Consider the following 18,449-nt stretch of genomic DNA (forward strand, 5'->3'; position numbering starts at 1 on the left):
CAGGCTAAAATGTAAGCACACAATTATAATTAAGCAAGACACTGACTGAATGTAATCACTTGCTGCTGCTCTTTAAGGCTGGAATGACACAAGACAAGGAGCTGGCAGGGTGGCTGGGCCAGTTCGTGCAGAAGATGTGGAGCCAGTATCATAGAAGAACCACCAGTGAGTCCTACAAGAATCAAGGAACAATGCAGTCTGAAGAGTTCTCCGCAGGAGGCAGAGGCCAGGAAAGAGCGTTTGCATTCTACCTCTTTTGCGGCAGATGGTTTTCCAGTTTCGGAGTGTGTTCTTATTCTGGAGCTAGTTTTTGTAAAAGAGGAGGAAGCGGCCCATTTTGCCAGCCATCAACATACAGGGGGCGTACACAGCAGCCACTGATCGGGAACTGACTTGGCTCCAGAGTTCCCACTAACACTGTCAGTCCTCACATCGCATTCCCACCCGTTCTACAATGTGGGGCCATCCTACCGTCCCTCCTTGCAAACCCACTAAAACAATGTGATATTCTTCTAAAAGCAATTTGAAATTTAATTTTTCCTTGAACATTTAAAAAAAATAATAAAACACAGCTCTTACCATGTGCTAGGCACTATTTAAAGGACCTCCCAAATATTAACTTCATGAATTATCATAACAATCCATCAAGTAGGTTCTATCATTAACTCTGTGTTTTGCAGATGGAGGACAGTGAGTCACAGAGCCTTTTAAAGGTCACATGGATATTCCATATGGTTCCTCAGAACAGCACTACGAATTAGCTGCAGTGAGAGAGCACACCCAGAAGATGAGGAGAAGAGTGTGCTGTAGTAGACCCCACCAAACTGAGACTAGGGTAATCACACACATATTCTCTCCTTGCCACTGTGAGGATGGCATGCTCAGCGGATTATGAAAGGACTTAAAAATGTTGCCACATTTCATCCCAACCTTAACATTTTGATAACTGAAAATTGGTCCTAGAAATGAATGTTCACATAGATGATCAGGCATTACACAGCACCCACTCATACAATACTCACGACAACTCTGGTGTAGACTTCTTCAGCAAGCTCAGTGCTCTGGAACTTTAGTTCTGTAGGGAATGTGTACTTGGTCAACCACTCCAAAAGCGGCAGGTCGACGTTGCTTCCAGAAAAGGCGTACTGAGGAGCATGGATGTGTGCATCAACAAGGCCTGGCATGAAGAACTCACTGGGAAGTAAGGGGAGAAGAAAAGCATTTCAGAGCATCCTAGACAAGGTTTTCATTTATTCTACACATTTACAACTCTAAGTTTTTTTAAAGTCTTATTTTAGAGAGTTCAGAAAATAAGAATAAAACTCTACTAGAAGAGAGAGAGAGCCTAAATTGCAATGAGCTCAGCTCTAGAGACTGTGGAGTGAAGGAAGGCACAGAGGCCAAACTGCTGTGGCAGCAGAAAAGGAAGAAGCCATGGCCACATCCTCTGACTCTGTTCTTACAACTGGACAGAGGTGGGAATAGGTTCTTCAAGCTGCAATAACTAGGCTGAGGGACAAGGACACACATCACAGAGAGAGAAAGGTGAAAAAGTGACTTAAGGTTCAGTGGTCCACTTCATCTTAGGAGGCCACAAGAAATCCTGTCCTTCTCCATGTGTTCAAAGTCCAAGTTCTCAACAATAGCATCAAAAACATGCCTGGCTAATTTGAGATCCTTGAGCTTTGCCAGGAAAGTGTAGAAATAAACTGTTGGTCTGAAGGTGAAGTAATGAGAGGAGTGTGATGCTGTAACCACCATTCCTGCTTCAGTTCTTATTATTTTTTTCTTCCTTTTTTGAGACATGATTTTGATGTATAGCCCAGGCTGGCACTGAACTTACGTTTCTCCTGATTCCACCTTCTGAGTGCTGAGATGGTAGGTATGCATCACTCTGCCCAGTTTACCATTCATGCTTTTGATCAGCTGAGCCTTCCCACCCATATTTCTATTTATTTTTATACCAACAAGTTCTGGATAGATATTTTTAAGTTTTCAGAAGCACTATCCACAGAAGGGAGGAAGGCAAATGCTAGTAGACACACAAAGCTCATCTAAAAAGCTAATTCAGTTCCCTTGGGTATTCATTGTATCAACTCATCCAAACACATATCTATTAGCAGATGATATCTACTCCACTGCTTTCACCTAGAACAACTGGAAAATCACCCAAGGAACTTGAACCCAGCCACTTGACACAAGAAAGAAATTCTCAGCCAGTAAAGGCTAGGCATCCATACATCCAGATGTAAGGTGCAGCCATGAGCAGCTTTCAAACGCTCTGTTCTAAAAAGGGCACTAGAAATGGTAAGAAGGTGAGAGCAGCTAACACTTGCTGGATGAGTATGTGTCCTAGAGCTGGACACTGTTTCCTCAGAGCATTGCATCACTTGTGGTAGGCAGCTTGCTATAGCAGCTACAGATAGACCTCCAGACCGCATGAATGAGGACCCACCATTAAGCAGCAGCGGGATATGTGGCATGTGATCTAGTCTCTCTATTTCTCGTTTTCACTATATGAAAAATGAGGAGAGTGTTATACCACAGAATCGTGGGGACTGAGTTACTGCATACAAGTCTGGAGCCTAGCAAATGAAAGCATCAGTAAATGCCAGTGGTGGTGATAAGGTGATGTTCTCATCATATTGATTAGGAAAGTGGTGTCCTCACTTGTAGAGCAATAAATGTAGGCTCTGGAGATGTCCTCGACTCAAAGTGAACCATTAACTTGTGTGCTTTAGAGGGGAGCCTTGACCTTGGCAGCTCTCCTCTAGGCTCAGCACTCTTCTTCGCTATACTCCATGTGACAGACAAAAAGCAGTGACAACTTGTGAGTTTGTAAGAAGTGCTAAGGGAGTCTACAGTGTGAAATGTGCAGTCAGTGTCCTCTCTGGGTACCTTTGTCCTTGGGGCTCTTCCTTCCTCTACCACCACGAAGTGAAACAGTATTGAGTTCACATGCAGTTAGGTGCTCGTCAGATGATGTTTCCCAGACATGTTTAGGAAACTCTGCTAAGACTTGTGGGGAGTCTACAGAGAAATAAGGCATCTTCCTGCCTTCATAATAGCTCAAGATATTAGGGACATGTGTGTTTCAGAGAGGAACAGACAGACAGACAGACAGACAGACATAGAGATAGAGATGGAGAGAGAGAGACAGAGACAGAGATGAGACAGAGAGAGATACAGAGAGAGAGAGAGAGAGATCATGTCACACAGAGGCTCTTAGCAAATAAGTTTACCCCTAAATGTCTACTCAGAAATAAAACTTTAGTTTATAGAAACAGATTGTGCAAGAATTTTTGCAGCAGCTTTGTTCATAACATAAACCCAAATTGGATGCAATATAAATAACTGTCATTGGAAAATACAGATAAGCCAACTATGTCCCTTTGGAATACTGTTCAACAGGAAAACAAAAAGCAACTACTCTTACAATAATATGAATCACCACCAAAACATGATGTTGAGGGCCAGAGAGATGGCTCAATGATTAAAGTGTTCCCTGGGCAAGCATAAGAACCAGAGTTTGAATCTCTAACACCCACATAAATATCAGGAGAGCAAGGTGGCTCACCTTTAATCCCAGCACAGGGGAGGCAATAATAAGAGGCCCCCAGGATATGCTAGCTGAGTAAACTAGCTGAACTGATAAGCTCTGGATTTCAATATAAGGGCCCTGCCTCAATAAAGAAGGTGGGGAATGGCAAACTCTGGCTTCTACATGTATGCATGCATGTGCACATGCACACATCCCTATACAAACACACCCAAAGGAGGAAAACATGAATTAGGAGACTCCTGCAATATTACATGCACAAAGTTTCTGAATAAAGATCACGGTAATGAGAAGAGAAAATCAAATGACAAATATGAGAGGAAGATTTTAATAAGTTATCAGTCCCTAGAGGCAAATGAGATGAGTCAGAGAGATAGTTTGAGCATACAAGGGTGAGCACACAAAGTACAGAGAACCTGGTTGGAGAGTCAGGTGTGCAGGGTCTCATGATGTCAGCTTAAGCCAAATACCAAAGTATGATGCAGTAGACTGTTTCATGTTTCTGTAACGAACTACCTAAGGGTAGATACTTTACTTTTAAAAGAGGTTTATTTAGTTCACACTTCTAAAAATGTATATGCCTGATCTAGGCCAGAGCACGCTTTCCTGCATGACAACACACAGAGAACTATACAATAACTAGCTGTATATAGAATAAGCCAACTGTATGAGGTAGACTCGCTTTAATACAATACACTCTTGGAAGAACTCCTTCACTTTGCAAGATCACTATCAATCATCTCAACCAGGTCCCACCTCTCAAAAGTCCCACCACTTCTCAACATCTTTGCACTGGGTCCAACTTCCAGCATATGAGCCTTTCAAGGGCATACTCAAAACCACATCTAGTCTCTAGCTTGTGGCCTCTAGGTGTCTAAGAAGTTACTGAAGATGTGGGATAACTGGTCACACAAGAGTTAAAGATGGGATTCAGTGTTGAGAAGCTTCTCTACAAGTTGCTAATGCCAGAAATTTCTGTGGAAATAAACAAAGCTAAATCTTGAGCAGCAGCATCCACTTAAGAAGGACAGAGGAAGAGAAGGTGGCAATGATTGACATTGGCAAAACTCTTGAAAAACCAAAAAAAAAAAAAAAAAGGAAAGAAAATAGAGGGGACCCGTGACACAGAGACATCAGAGAGAGAGAGAGTAACAAAGGAGGCAGGGAAGTGACCAGGCAGGATACATGAAGCCTCAGAGAAACTATAGGACTTCTAATACAGTGAACCCCTGTCATTCAATGTGAAAGGAATTCACTCCCTGAGTCTCTGGCTGCTTTACTTCTGTCCAAGGTGCTGAGGAGTGATGCGCTCTAGATGTGGGTGATAGAGAACTGAGCACAGCAAAGGTCAGGATGGGAAGAGTACATGAGACTTCATTATTTTTTTAATGCAAGGGAAACGTGTGTGTTATCAGGAGCAGAGACAAGAGCAAAGGAGGTGTTTGAGGGTGCAGCCTTCAAGAGCAAAAGAAGGGGTAGGAAGGACTCACTGTGGCCCAAGTGGCCTTTACCCAACACAGGAAGCACTGGGATGTGACGTTAGCGAAGTCTGCAGACTCACCCTTGAGTTTGCTGAGATAAAGACACCAGAGTGTGGAATGTAAGAGAAGCAGGTGGAACGAAGTCCTTAAGTACACCACCTCATTTTCCAGAGAGCAAGATGTAGCTCAGGGTTGGTTACAGACTTGCAACTGGTCAATGCCCTGGCCAAGGTTAGAAGTCAGTTCTCCATTCATAAAATGACTTGGAGCTAGATGATCACTATCAAGAGCTGACTTCAGACAGAACCAAGAGGTGGTCTACTGCTGCACCAGGAGGAAGTGAAATAGCTCTCTTCTGATCACTTCTCAACTTTTCCCACCCCATATTAGTCAGTATAATTCCCTTAGAACATCAACTTCACATTTTAAACCTGGAATAGTAGCTTAGCCTTACAAAACTCAAGAAAAAGAATAGTATACAACCCTATAAATAGTAATCAGAACACCCACCCATCTTTCATATTTCTTTATTTTTATTTAATTTGATTTTCGCACTGCTGGGAATTAAATCCAAGGACTTCATACATAATAAGCATGTCTTTTATCACTAATCTACATCCACAGTTTCATGACCCACCCCCTGCTTCTCATTTTCTTTTTGAAGTGTGGTCTCAATATGTAACCCAGACCAGCCTTGAATTTGCAATTCTCCTCTCTCAACCTCCAAGTGCTGGGATTACAGCATGTGCTGGCACTTCCCACCCATCTGCTCATGTTCTAAGGAAATGGCAAACACTGAAAGAAGTCACAGGATCAGAACAGTTGAGTGCAGGTTAAGGCCCCTGTCACCCGCTCTGTTTGAAAATCATCACTAGTTAAATGAACTTCTCACTATTTCACCCTAAGGTCACTTTCCAATTTTAAATGTATTTTCAGAATAAAAATGGTGGTGCCACTGTTATTGGATTTGAAAACACAGCCTTCTGAAATTAGATAAAAAATACTTGAGCTTAAGACAAGTGTTCTCATTTGTATAAAAGAAATCAACCAGGCTGGGAAGACAGCCTACCACAGAAAACACATTCTATACAGATAGTAAAGACCATAAACATGCCAACTCAAATGTACTCTGGACACAGGCGCATCCCTAAGCATGGCATCTGAGTAGTTGTTTCTCAGACTCTGTTCCTTGATGGTTTCCCTGTTTGGTCCCCACCCTCCCCCATGCTTATATTATGGGGCTAAAAACTTGTCAAGATTCTAACACTGCACACAAAATACCCAACAGGTATTTAACAAAGTAATGATAGCAACCTCTGGTCCTCAAAGTTTCCATCCTTCAGATTGCTTTCCCCTTCCCATCCTCCCCACTGATGGCCAAGTGCTTCATTAGAAAGCCTCCTTCTCTCAATGCACATTTCTCATCACTTGACCCTTGGTTCTGGCTCCCAGCAAAGGGGAAGATGTTGGCAGAGACTTACTGGTGGCTCAGCTCTCTGATCTCACATGGTTTGAAGCACCATTCTTTGGCCAGTTTTTCTTGCTGAGATGATTCTTCTAAAAACACTATCTTTAAGAGAAAAAAAGAAAAAGAATCAGATATGACCAAATCATAGCCATTTGTTGACACTAAACACACAAATGTTTTCAAAGGGGACTTTAGTGATGCTGAGTGAATTTTAAAAGATATTTGGGCCTGGTGGTGGCTGCGGCGGCGGCGGCACATGCCTTTAATCCCAGCACTCGGGAGGCAGAGGCAGGTGGATCTCTGTGAGTTCGAGGCCAGCCTGGGCTACAGAGTGAGTTCCAGGAAAGGCACAAAGCTACACAGAGAAACTCTGTCTTGAAAAAACCAAACCAAACCAAAAAAAAGATACTTGGTACCAAATGGGATTGAGTTTGGAGGCAAAAAAAAAAAAAAAAAAAAAAAAAGGCAATAGTTTGCATTTGGTCATCCATAAAAGTAAAGTACATAGAACTTTTCATCCACAAAAATGTAGACTTGAGTCTTCAACATGTATTCTTCTGAAGACTCACACTGATGGGAACAAGGAGTATCATTTCTGCTTCATTAATATGATTAAAGGAAACAGTGTTGTGCAAAAACACCCATCTTCAACCTAATAAGAGATTGATTGCTGTTAGCCTGTTACAGGAAATACTAACTCATACTTTACAAGGCTACTGTGGAGACTAAATATGATAATTCTGGTTATGAAATTAGCATATGCCTGGAATACAGTAATTGATCAAGTGTCTCTATTGCTATTTTGCACACTGTGGCTGCTTTCTTTGTAAGTAGATTGCTCAACAAGAGAAGAGGAAGTCACGAGGTTAGGATGCAAGAAACAGGCCCTGTCTGTCTGGTTTCTCGGCTCACTTTGTTTTGCTGTGATAGGGCCTGGCATGATAGGCAAGTGCTCTACCACTGAGCCAGATCCCAAAGCGCTTCCTGTTTTCGTTTTAGATGCAATATGAGAAAAAAATATTTCATTAAAAATTACATTTTGAAAAGCCTTTAGAAAACAGAAGTTGTCTACCTAGTAAAGTGAAAATTAAGGTGATGTACCTCAGGGAAAAAATAATTGTGTAACTGAAAAGAAAACATTGGCTTCTTGGTTCATTGAGACACACCTAAAAATTATGGTATTGACCAGAAGTGATTCCTAAATTAAAATTATTCAATGATTATAAAGATATACTTGAATCAATAAATGTTAAAAAGGAGGAATCAACACTCACCAGAGCCTATACATAATTATTTTAAAAACCATAAAATTAGAATTTATCAATTTTTTCAAAAGCGATTTATTATAAACTTCATAAATAAGTAATATGATATAACACTTCTATGCACATATTTGAAATACATTAGGAATAAGTGTTTTTGAGCAAAATAAAAATGAAGAAAGTTTATTCTGGAGAGATGTAAACAAAATGGAGAAACTAAGGCCATTTTGCTACTACCCTTGTGGGAAGCTCATGATCAACAGTGGATTTCTATGATAAACACACGCTTCATAGATGTAAATCCTTATGAAATAATACATGACATAATACACAACCCCTATACCTGACACCTTGTGATATTTTTCTGTGGCCTTTGCTGTCAACAGAACCAACTGCATGGCAGATGAATTAATTGCTTATCACCTAATAATATACCATTAATATAACTGACAATTAATACACATTTTAACTAAATAATTTTAAAGTGCAAAGAACTGGTCAATACTACTATAATAAAACTGTTCCTATCCCCATGCTTTTTATTTATTTGAGAATGGTTTTCAACATTGATATCTATGAAAATAAAAAATAAGAAAAATTATATTGCCCTATTTCATGCCTACAGCCAGTAATACTTACCAACCCATTATGTAATTATAGGAAATATCTTTTTATTTGCATATAACCTTTCAATACATACAACAAACATTTTGAAACTTCCTCATGTTCCTGGGAATTTTTGTTTGTTTGTTTGTTTTTTGAGACAGGGTTTCTCTGTGTAGCTTTGTGCCTTTCCTGGAACTCACTTTGGAGAAAAGGCTGGCCTCGAACTCACAGAGATCTGCCTGCCTCTGGCTCCCGAGTGCTGGGATTAAAGGCATGCCTGGCTTCTGGGGAATTTTAAATGTTTCAATTAATGCCCATAAATGATATAATAATAGATGTTTAATAAGACTTCCAAGAAGAAAATATACTACATTAGATTAAAACTGTGTAAGGGATTAGACCAGAATTCACAGCTCAGTAGGGAAAGGGGGGCTGTATAGCATTTCAGACCTTTAAAAAGGAGGAAGTTCATATTTGGGTCTCACTATGTCACCCCAGCAGGTCAAGAATTGCTATGTTGACTAGGCTGGCCTTGAGCTCATAGAGATTTGCCTGCCGCTGCCTTCCATGTGCTGGGATTACAGGCACAGGTTACCATGCTGCTCCTGGCTCCATCCAGAACATTTTAAAGATTAATATCATGGTTTAATTTGAAGGAGTGTATATTTAAAATTTTCTAGAAATAATTGGCTCTGTACATATTTACATTCAACAAGTCATATATACCACCAGCTTTTAAAGGTTTGAAAACTTATAATGGTTTTCAAAATTCTTTTAGGAAGGCATGAACTTTTTGTTTTAAGTATGAAGAGTATTTCTCCAGGCAACTCATAGTTTAGGCATTCATAGCACTGATTTTGTATCTACCTTCTCTCCAAAACTCTCACTCCATCTATCCTCAAAGTGCACACACATAGTCAAAGACTGTAATCTCAAGGTCAGAAAGGACTGGAGACAACTAAACAGAATGATGATTAAAATAATGAAGACAGATTTACTGAATGGAAAAGTATCCTTTATGTAATGTTAAAGTATCTTTTTTAAAAGTCCAGGTTACTAGATACACTTCATGTATAATGACATTTTTGATAATAATATGGGAATGGGTATAGTATAGGTGCACACACGAACATGTATGTTGAAGGGATTGTGTGTGTATTAATAGTAGTCATCTCTTGATAGAAAAAAGTTGATGGTGGTTTCACTTTCTTCTCCTCACCATAAAGCTAATTCTACTTACAATGCATAGAAAAATATAAAATATAAACCCCCACTACTAAAGTCTAGTCTCCACATGCAGAGCCTGTGGCTGGGGAGTTAAAATACACCAGATAGGTGATGGATAAGATGAGCATGGAGAGGAAGAGCCTGCTGAGGGTTTCCCCCACTATATCAGGGGGAGAAACAGTGGTGTGGGCAGACAAGGTCTCGAAGACATGCCAGAATCCGACAGTGATAGAAAGGAATTGGTACTTGATAAATATCCCAGGTAGATGAAAAGGAATGAGAGGGGTCATAACAGGAACCAAAGTGAGGAAGCAAAAGCCACCAGAGGCACCACAGAGAAAGGCCTGCGTCGAGGCTGAAGAACTTGAATTCACAATCCAAGTGCTTCATTTTTTTCCTTGCTCTTATTTGCATATTTGTTCATCCAGCACTGTCTGTGGACCTCTTGTTAGACAGCATCACCACAGAGATTGGGAGCAATTGACTTACAGTGAACGTAACACGTATGGCATCTGGTAGGGAATGTTGTTATAGAAAATGAATGATGAATGGACTAAAGGTGGTGTGTGGTGGTCTCTCAGAGAGATGCTATTGAAGCATTGTTTTTTTTGGGGGGGGGATGTTGGGGTGAACAACTGGAATATTCTGAAAGCATCAAAAGATCAACACAGGATGTGTTTGCTATGTTCAGAAACACCAAACATACCAGTGGAGACCCAGCACAGGCACTAGAAAAGAGTGGAAGGAATACTCCAGACCAAAAATAATCAGGAGTTTATAAACTCATGTTCAGATTTATTTTTAGGAAATCTCTTAAAAATCTGGTGAAAAATACAGTTGATGCATCCTTCATGGTTAAATGACCTCCTCACCCCTAGGCAGTCTGAGTTCATGATGCCATTCACTCGCTTGTTCATTCAAGTGCCTGGCATGGTCCTCAGGCCTTCCTCCTCACAGGCCATGGTCTCCATCTAGGCAAGCTGTCAGTCACATACACAAATCATTAAAAACAAGGTTTCCTAAAACCATAGAGAGTTCCAGCTGGCAGGGGCTTTCTCAGCCAAACCCTTAGTTTTCCAGATGAGGAACTAAAGTTCCTTCTGCTAAGCAAGTAAGTCCAAGTGTCTCTCACGTGAAATGAGGGCCGATTAGGATGAGCAATAATGATAATGTCAGAAATACTAAAGCCAAAAGCAGATGGATAATGACTGTCAGCGTATGACACAAGTCTCTGCAAGATACACGCTTCAAACACCAGATGGAAAATTTGAGCAAAACACTTGTTGCCATGGAGTAGAGTAAACTTCTGGACAACTGTGCAATAGCTCAGCTATACAGCAAAAGGGGGCAGCTTCTGTCTATACTCATCATGCAAACCTACTCAGTTGCTGTGATGGGATATAAGACCAGATAAAAAGTATTCACTTTAGAGATTTCTGAGGCCCCTGTATATTAGCATAATTCATGTCAAACTGGTTAAAGAAAAAATGACATTGTTGTGAAAAACAAAAGTCAGCCTACCAAGGCAGAGTAGGGTAAAAATTAGCAAAAAGGCACCAAAGAACACCATGAAGGGCTTAAGTTTTCTGATCCCACATTCTTTTTGTGAATAAGAGAACAGATCAGGCTGTGTGATCATCCCAGGTGCAGAGCAAACAGGAGTATTTGCTGTGCAATCCATCTACCTGGAGGTTTTTCTAGGCAGTTGACTTGCTTGTCTGATCATATAAACCAGAAGGAATAGAAATTTTCCCCATACACCTCTGGTGGAAGCCTCCTTCCCCAGATACCAGGCTAGCTTCCTGAATCCAAAATAAGACTGCCCCTCCCCACCCTGCATGTACCTGCCCACCCTGCATGTACCTGCCCACCCTGCATGCCTCTTACCACCCTGCATGCCCCTCCCCACCCTGCATGACCCTCACCACCCTGCATGACCTTCCCCACCCTGCATGGCCCTCCCCACCCTGCATGCACCTGCCCAGCATAACTCTAACCACCCCTCCTCTCCTTGCCATCACATCCCAACCCACACCTCTGCAGAAGCCTTCTACCCCATCAGAAGCCAGGCCAGCTCCCTGAAAACCAGGTAAGCCACCACCCCATCCCTCACCCCCTGCCCTGCACTCACCCACTCAGCATAACCCCAACTGCCCCCTCTCCTTTCCTCATCACTGTATCACAGCCCACCCCTCTGGCAGAAGACTCCTACCCCACCAGAAGCCAGACCAGCATCCTGAACCCCAGAGGACCCCCAGCCAGATGAGAGGCCACATACATCTCCAAATGCCAGCCCCAAACTTGGGCAGCAACCCCCTGATGGACCAGATTCTATCCAGGCCATCAGAAGTCCAGCCCCCAACATGGGCAGAGACCCTCTTAATTATCACAAATGCTATGTCTATCTATAACTTACTCTTAGCTCAGAGAAACATAGCTTATGTGGGTATGTACAGCTCTCTAGAGTTGTGGTTCTCAACCTGGGGATCACAAACCCCACAGAAGTACATAGTGGATATTTATAGTATGATTTATAACAGTAGCAAAATTACAGTTATGAAGTAGCAATGGAAATAACTTTATGCTCTTGGGTCACCACCACATGAGGAACTGTATTAAAGGGTCCCAGCATTAGGAAGGTTGAGAACCAACTGGTCTAGAGATAGGGGAAATATATAAAGTTGGCAAAATGTTAACCCTAGGAAAACACATGAGAGTTATTTGTACAATTCTTACAATTTTTTATGAATTCTCAGTAGTTTAAGATTTTTTTACTTTAAAACTAAACAATATGTTACATAGAAACATAAATCTATAAAGTGAATATATAAACATGACTAACAGCATTACAGAAAAAATATGAGTGGTTAGGAGAGTAGAGACAGGAGGGTACACTGGGAGTGTGTCAGATGATGGAAAGCTGCTTCCATCTTCAGTAATTACACCTAACACTAACAGAAAGTGTTCCTTCTTCTATTAAATGAATTAATTGAAAAGAATACTCACCTTAAAAAATTCAAACAAGCCAAGCAGTGGTGGCCTTTAATCCCAGCACTGGGTAGTCAGAGGCAGGTGAATCTCTGTGAGTTCAAGGCCAGCCTAGTCTACAGAGCAAGTTCCAGGACAACCAAGGCTATAGAGAGAACCCTTGTCTTGAAGAAGAAAAAACAAACAAGAAAGAAATATCAAATAAATATATGAGCATAAATCTATCTATTGAATACCCATATACCCATATGAGAAAACCACAGGAGGGGGATACACAATGAGGAAGCAAGTGACAGAAAAGCTCTAACATTTACAGTGTTCTGGCTCCAGCCATCTACAGTCAGCTCATGTTCTGCCCCTCTGCTTTCCAAGCAGGTGGAACTCCACTGAACACTCAGATGCACTTCACATACTGCAAATCACTTTGACATACAAAATACTACACTCTAATTTTTGTTTGCTGCATTTGGAATCCCTTGATGCCTTAACCAACTATGGAAGAAGGAAACTGCTCAGATCGTATCAAATTAGCACCAAGCATTGAGCAAAATTCACCACACAAGTCAGACACAAAGTTAAACGATGCATTTGAATCCTGAAATCATTAAACAAGTGAGTAAATCCAGCAGCTGCCTCCCCCCCCCCCAAAAAAAAAAGATCTTCAGAGACTATATTCAGCAAGTTGCAGATGAGAGTGAGCTGGGAAAAGCACTGAGTCTATCACTTGAAAACTAAATGATGACATGAAATGACCACACAGTAGACCACACCAGCACAATGATCTTAGTAGAAAATTGGGCCTTGGATCAAAGTTCCCCTTACATAACTGCTCTGCTGTGGAATGGTCTGTATGTCAAATTGTTCTGATTGGTCAATAAATAAAACACTGATTGGCCAGTGGCCAGGCAGGAAGTAGGTGGGACAAGGAGAGAGGAGAATTCTGGGAAGCAGAAGGCTGAGGCAGAGAGACACCGCCAGCTGCTGCCATGACCAGCAGCATATGAAGACACCGGTAAGCCACCAGCCACATGGCAAGGTATAGATGTATGGAAATGGATTAATTTAAGCTATAAGAACAGTTAGCAAGAAGCCTGCCATGGCCATACAGTTTGTAAGCAATATAAGTCTCTGTGTTTACTTGGTTGGGTCTGAGTGGCTGTGGGACTGGCGGGTGACAGAGATTTGTCCTGACTGTGGGCAAGGCAGGAAAACTCTAGCTACAAATGGTGCCCAACAAGAGGGCAAGAGTTTCCACCTAAAACCTGAGAAAAGATTCTAAAACGGAGCTAAAAACAGCTTCCTAATTGTCTCTCTCAAATGAGCAGCAGCTGCCGGTTTGAGTTACTGGCGGGTTCCTGACGTGTGTGCTTGACCTGCAGTATGGCGGGAATGAGCCTCTGCAAGTGGCACATTAAGCTGCATGGTGGATTTAACCTTTGCTAGTACAAAACAAAAAGAGGTTTCTGGGCTACACACTGCTTGGATAAAAGCATAGACCCAGGATGGCTCCCAGAGCTGGCGGAAAAGGTACCACCGCCATGTTGGGAAGCTGAAGTGGGCTGAGTCAGCAGGCACAGCGCCGTTTCAGGCTTAAAAGGCTGCAGTTTAAAGCAACAGTCTCAAGGTAATATAAAAAATAAGCCACATAGAGATGGCTACCACACAGAGAATCTGGATTATGTTCTCTTTGATATTTGTAACTGAAGAAAAACATTTGATTGCAAAAGCTGTTGAGTTATGCCAAAATGTATATTTTAAAGGTACCTTAACTTCAAAATTTGGATGTAAGGATATGTTGCTTTGGAAAGGAGGCTCTGCTTTTGTCTCCACAGAAAGCCAGAGGCTATGGATTTGTTCCAGATTAAGATACATCAGGTTTGACAAGCCAAGACCCCCTGAAAGGTCTCCAATGACACCATGGCCCAGATGATCCGACATCCAGAATCGTTTCAAGGCAACTGGCTCAGATGATACAGCCTCATGGACTATTCCATGATCCTAAAATTTTCTTTGTGTCCCCATAGATACAGCACCCCCCTCCAGCAGGAAGTAGTAAGAGAAGCTAAAGCTCCGCCCAAATTCCCAAATATACCAAGCTGGCTTTGGAGATGTGTAAAAGTTAAAACCTTCCTTTTTAAAAAAAAGAAAAGGGGAAGTGCTGTGGGATGGTCTGTATATCAAATTGTTCTGATTGGTCAATAAATAAAACACTGATTGGCCAGTGGCCAGGCAGGAAGTAGGTGGGACAAGGAGAGAGGAGAATTCTGGGAAGCAGAAGGCTGAGGCAGAGAGACACTGCCAGCTGCCACCATGACCAGCAGCATGTGAAGACACCGGTAAGCCACCAGCCACGTGGCAAGGTATAGATTTATAAAAATGGATTAATTTAAGCTATAAGAACAGTTAGCAAGAAGCCTGCCACAGCCATACAGTTTGTATGCAATATTAGTCTCTGTGTTTACTTGGTTGGGTCTGAGCGGCTGTGGGACTGGCGGGTGACAGAGATTTGTCCTGACTGTGGGCAAGGCAGGAAAACTCTAGCTACACTGCTCTTATGGTCATGTTTTTAAGAGATGAAATTTGCCTTACAGCTCCGTTATAGGTTGAATTATGTTTCCTCTTTCCAGATCTTAGGTGGAAGTCCTAAACCCCCAGTAAGGAATGTGACCTTGTTTAACAATAAGGTATTTGTAATGCTAATCAAGTTAAACTAAGGTCATTGGGGGTGAACTTGGTTCTAATATGACTGGTGTCCTTTTGGATCCAGAGACATGTGGAGGCAAGATGATGTGAAGGACACAGAGAGAAGCCAGCATACTCCAAGCAAGGAGGAAGCTCAAAGCACATCCTTTTCTGCATGTCCTCAGAAGGAACAAGTCCAGCCGCTGACTCCTTCGCCTTGCTTGGACTTCCTAGGCAACAACAGCTTCCTGTTATTTAAGCCACTCCATGTGTGGTACTTCATCACAGCTGCCTTGAAACTAGTACAGACCCTACAGGAAGGTAAATTCTAATTCTAGTCCAATCTAACAACTCAGCAAAGGATAGATACTGTGGACATTCCTTATTACTTCCCTGTAGGGACCTCATTTGAGAGTTTGAGGCTGCAAAATCATGCTGAATTTACATGAGAATTGAGGCTCTCTTTTTTACTGGCTCTGTTAACACAAGCAATCCTTAAACTTCCCATTTACTATTCATTAAAATGTGATAATAATCTACCACCTTCAACTACAAACACTGTCACTTTCTGCTCAAAGGAACATCAGATGAGGCGAGGAAAGTATGGTCACAGACTCTTGCAGGGCTCCAGGAACATATACCACACCATGTTCTTGATGCTAGCTTCAATATAAAAGGAGTTGCAGTTGGGAAAGGGTGGTTTATTCCATAAATAGCACAATCTTGCCTTTAAGACAGCTATAAGCTAAGTCTAATAAGAGGGCATTTAATAGAAGTAAATAAAGTCATACTTTGACATTTTATAAAATGCAGGTGTACAGGATAATGATGTAAGAAACTTGCTAAGAGTGAGGACCTCCGCCTTGGGACTGCAGTGACAGCTCAGTTAGAAAAGTGTCTGCAAGACCCGAATTCAATCCCCCAAAGCCAGGAGTGGTTGCACGAACTTGCAACTCCATCACTGGGGAGACAGAGGCAGACAGATCTGTGGGACTCTGGCCGGACAACATAGCCTACTTCATCAGTTACAGGCCAGAGGGGAGTCCTGTCTAAAAAAAAACAAGAAGATGGGCAGTACCTAAGGAGCAATACGTACAATGATTCTTTTCTGGCCTCTACAAGCATGCATACACATGAACACACACACACACACACACACACACACACACACACACACACACACACACCACACCACATTAAAGGAATTCCCAGATAACTATTTGGGAGATATTTTACAGCTATCTCAGAAATATCTCAAGAAATACTGAAAATCACAGGATATCATGTGGGAAAGCCATCCAGATTTGTAAAGCAAGATGACAATTTGCTAAGGCAATGAAAAGATGCTTGCTCTATAAGCAAGACGGTGGTAGTGAGCACTGTTCACGCTATTCGTGGAACTTGTGGTTTGTTTCTACAAAGAAAATTGAATTTTCTATGCTTCCAATGTTTCAAGTTATAGTGTACCAAATTAATACTAGTTTAACATTTTTGCACTTCAGTTTGAAATAAAAATGAGTGTGTGTCTGTGTGTGCCTATTCTGTATGTGTCTCTCTGTCTGCCCTCCCCCTCCATTTAATAGATTCAAACCACGATTTCCAAAACTAGCTTCTATTGATAAAAGACCAATGATTATCCAGTGGTGTTCTGTAGAGGAATCTATAATTAATTCCTCCCACTCTGACTTCACCCTACGTTCAAATCTTCTACAAAAGATTAGAGCAGACTTCACAAACAGGATCTAAAATTCCTTCCAGAAGCAAAGACACCTTCAACAGGTTTATCTTCCAATTGTCAAAAGTCACTGAAACAAGGGCTGGGCTCCTTTCCACTCCATGTTAAAGTCCCATTTTGTTCAGTTGGGCACCATCTACCTAACTCAGACTTAGAAGTCCACTACAGGCTAGGGATTTGAAGAAATGTCTCAGCAGTTCTCAGCAAGCACTTGCTGCTCTTCCAAAAGACCCAAGTTCAGTTCCCAGAATCCCTGTCAGGTGGTTCACAGCCACCTGTAACTCCAGTTCCAAGGAGATTCAACACCCTCTTCTGGCCTCTGTGGGCACCCGCACACATGAGGCATGCACTCACACATACATGCATAAATCCTGCCCAGCCTTCCCCCATGGACTTCATGTCCATATATTTGACAATTGCCTTGATATCTTATGTAGTTTTCTTTCTCCCAAGGCTCCTGTGAGGCCCAACTTCAATTGTGAAATTGATTGGATTAAGGAGTACCTACTAGATTAATGAAGCACACATCTGTGCATCTGTGAGGTTATTTCTAGAGATACTCAGATAATGAGGTCTCTGACCTTAATCCCTTGTTGAGTTCATATGATGGTATTGTTGAGACCTGGTGAAAGGTAAGATGTGGGGCCTTGATGGAGGAAGTAGGTGTCTGTCTTTCCATGGCCTTTTTCTCTATGACACTTCTCTGCTTCTTATCTACCAGGAAGACAAACTAGAACATCGCCTCCATGATGTTCTGCTCAAGAACCATAGACTAAACTCTCTGAAACCCTGACCCAAAATAAATCTTTCCTCCCTTGTTTCTGTTAGGCACATTGGTCACAGGTAAGTGATTCACGTGACACCCAAGTCAGTGTGTCTAAAGCCAGGACCATGTTTTTTTCCTAAAGTTGACCTATTTCCAGAACTCCTGGTCTAAAGAACAAAACCATGATCCACTCAGGGCGCCATCCAGAGACCTATGATGCAGTCATCTCTTATTCCCAGCATAAAATTTCAGTGGCTTTTCATTGCATTTAGGACAAAAAAAAAAAAAAAAAAAAAAAAAAGTCCAAGACATGGTTTACAGGCCAGAATTGGCTTGTCCCTTACCTGCCTCTCTAGCCTACATTTGCCTAATCTCACACACTTTGCTCTCTCTCTGCCATGCAGTATCACTTGATACCACACCTCACCTTCATTCACACCCACTCTTCACTAAAGGTCCTCACAGCACCGACACTTCTCAGTGTCTGTTTGTGTGTGGTGCATGCATACAAGTGTGAGGGTGCATTCACATGGGTACACTCAACTCCAAAGCAACATGGTGAGTGTGTTCTTCTATCCCCTTCGGCCTTATTGTCTTGGGACAGAATCTCTCACTGAGCTAGAAGCTGAAGCTGACTTTTTTGGCGAGGCCAGTTGGCCAGCGAACCATGGGAAT

General features: G+C 41.9%; 1 protein-coding gene across 2 annotated transcripts in view; it reads right to left on the reverse strand.

The window, feature by feature from the left end:
• Gda (guanine deaminase) overlaps positions 1-18,449 on the reverse strand; it is an 85,855-nt gene that overhangs the window by 33,895 nt on the left and 33,511 nt on the right. Inside the window, exons 2-3 of one of the 2 annotated variants that reach the window (XM_028893841.2) lie at positions 6,522-6,610; positions 1,023-1,194 (exon numbers count right to left, since the gene is read on the reverse strand). In XM_028893841.2, the coding sequence (XP_028749674.1) occupies positions 1,023-1,194; positions 6,522-6,610 (261 nt within the window). The remainder of the gene's footprint in view (positions 1-1,022; positions 1,195-6,521; positions 6,611-18,449) is intronic. The other variant, XM_028893849.2, reaches the window with a different exon arrangement.

The sequence above is a fragment of the Peromyscus leucopus genome, chromosome 1 (genome assembly GCF_004664715.2).
Source record: "Peromyscus leucopus breed LL Stock chromosome 1, UCI_PerLeu_2.1, whole genome shotgun sequence".
In the NCBI taxonomy this organism is placed as follows: domain Eukaryota; kingdom Metazoa; phylum Chordata; class Mammalia; order Rodentia; family Cricetidae; genus Peromyscus; species Peromyscus leucopus.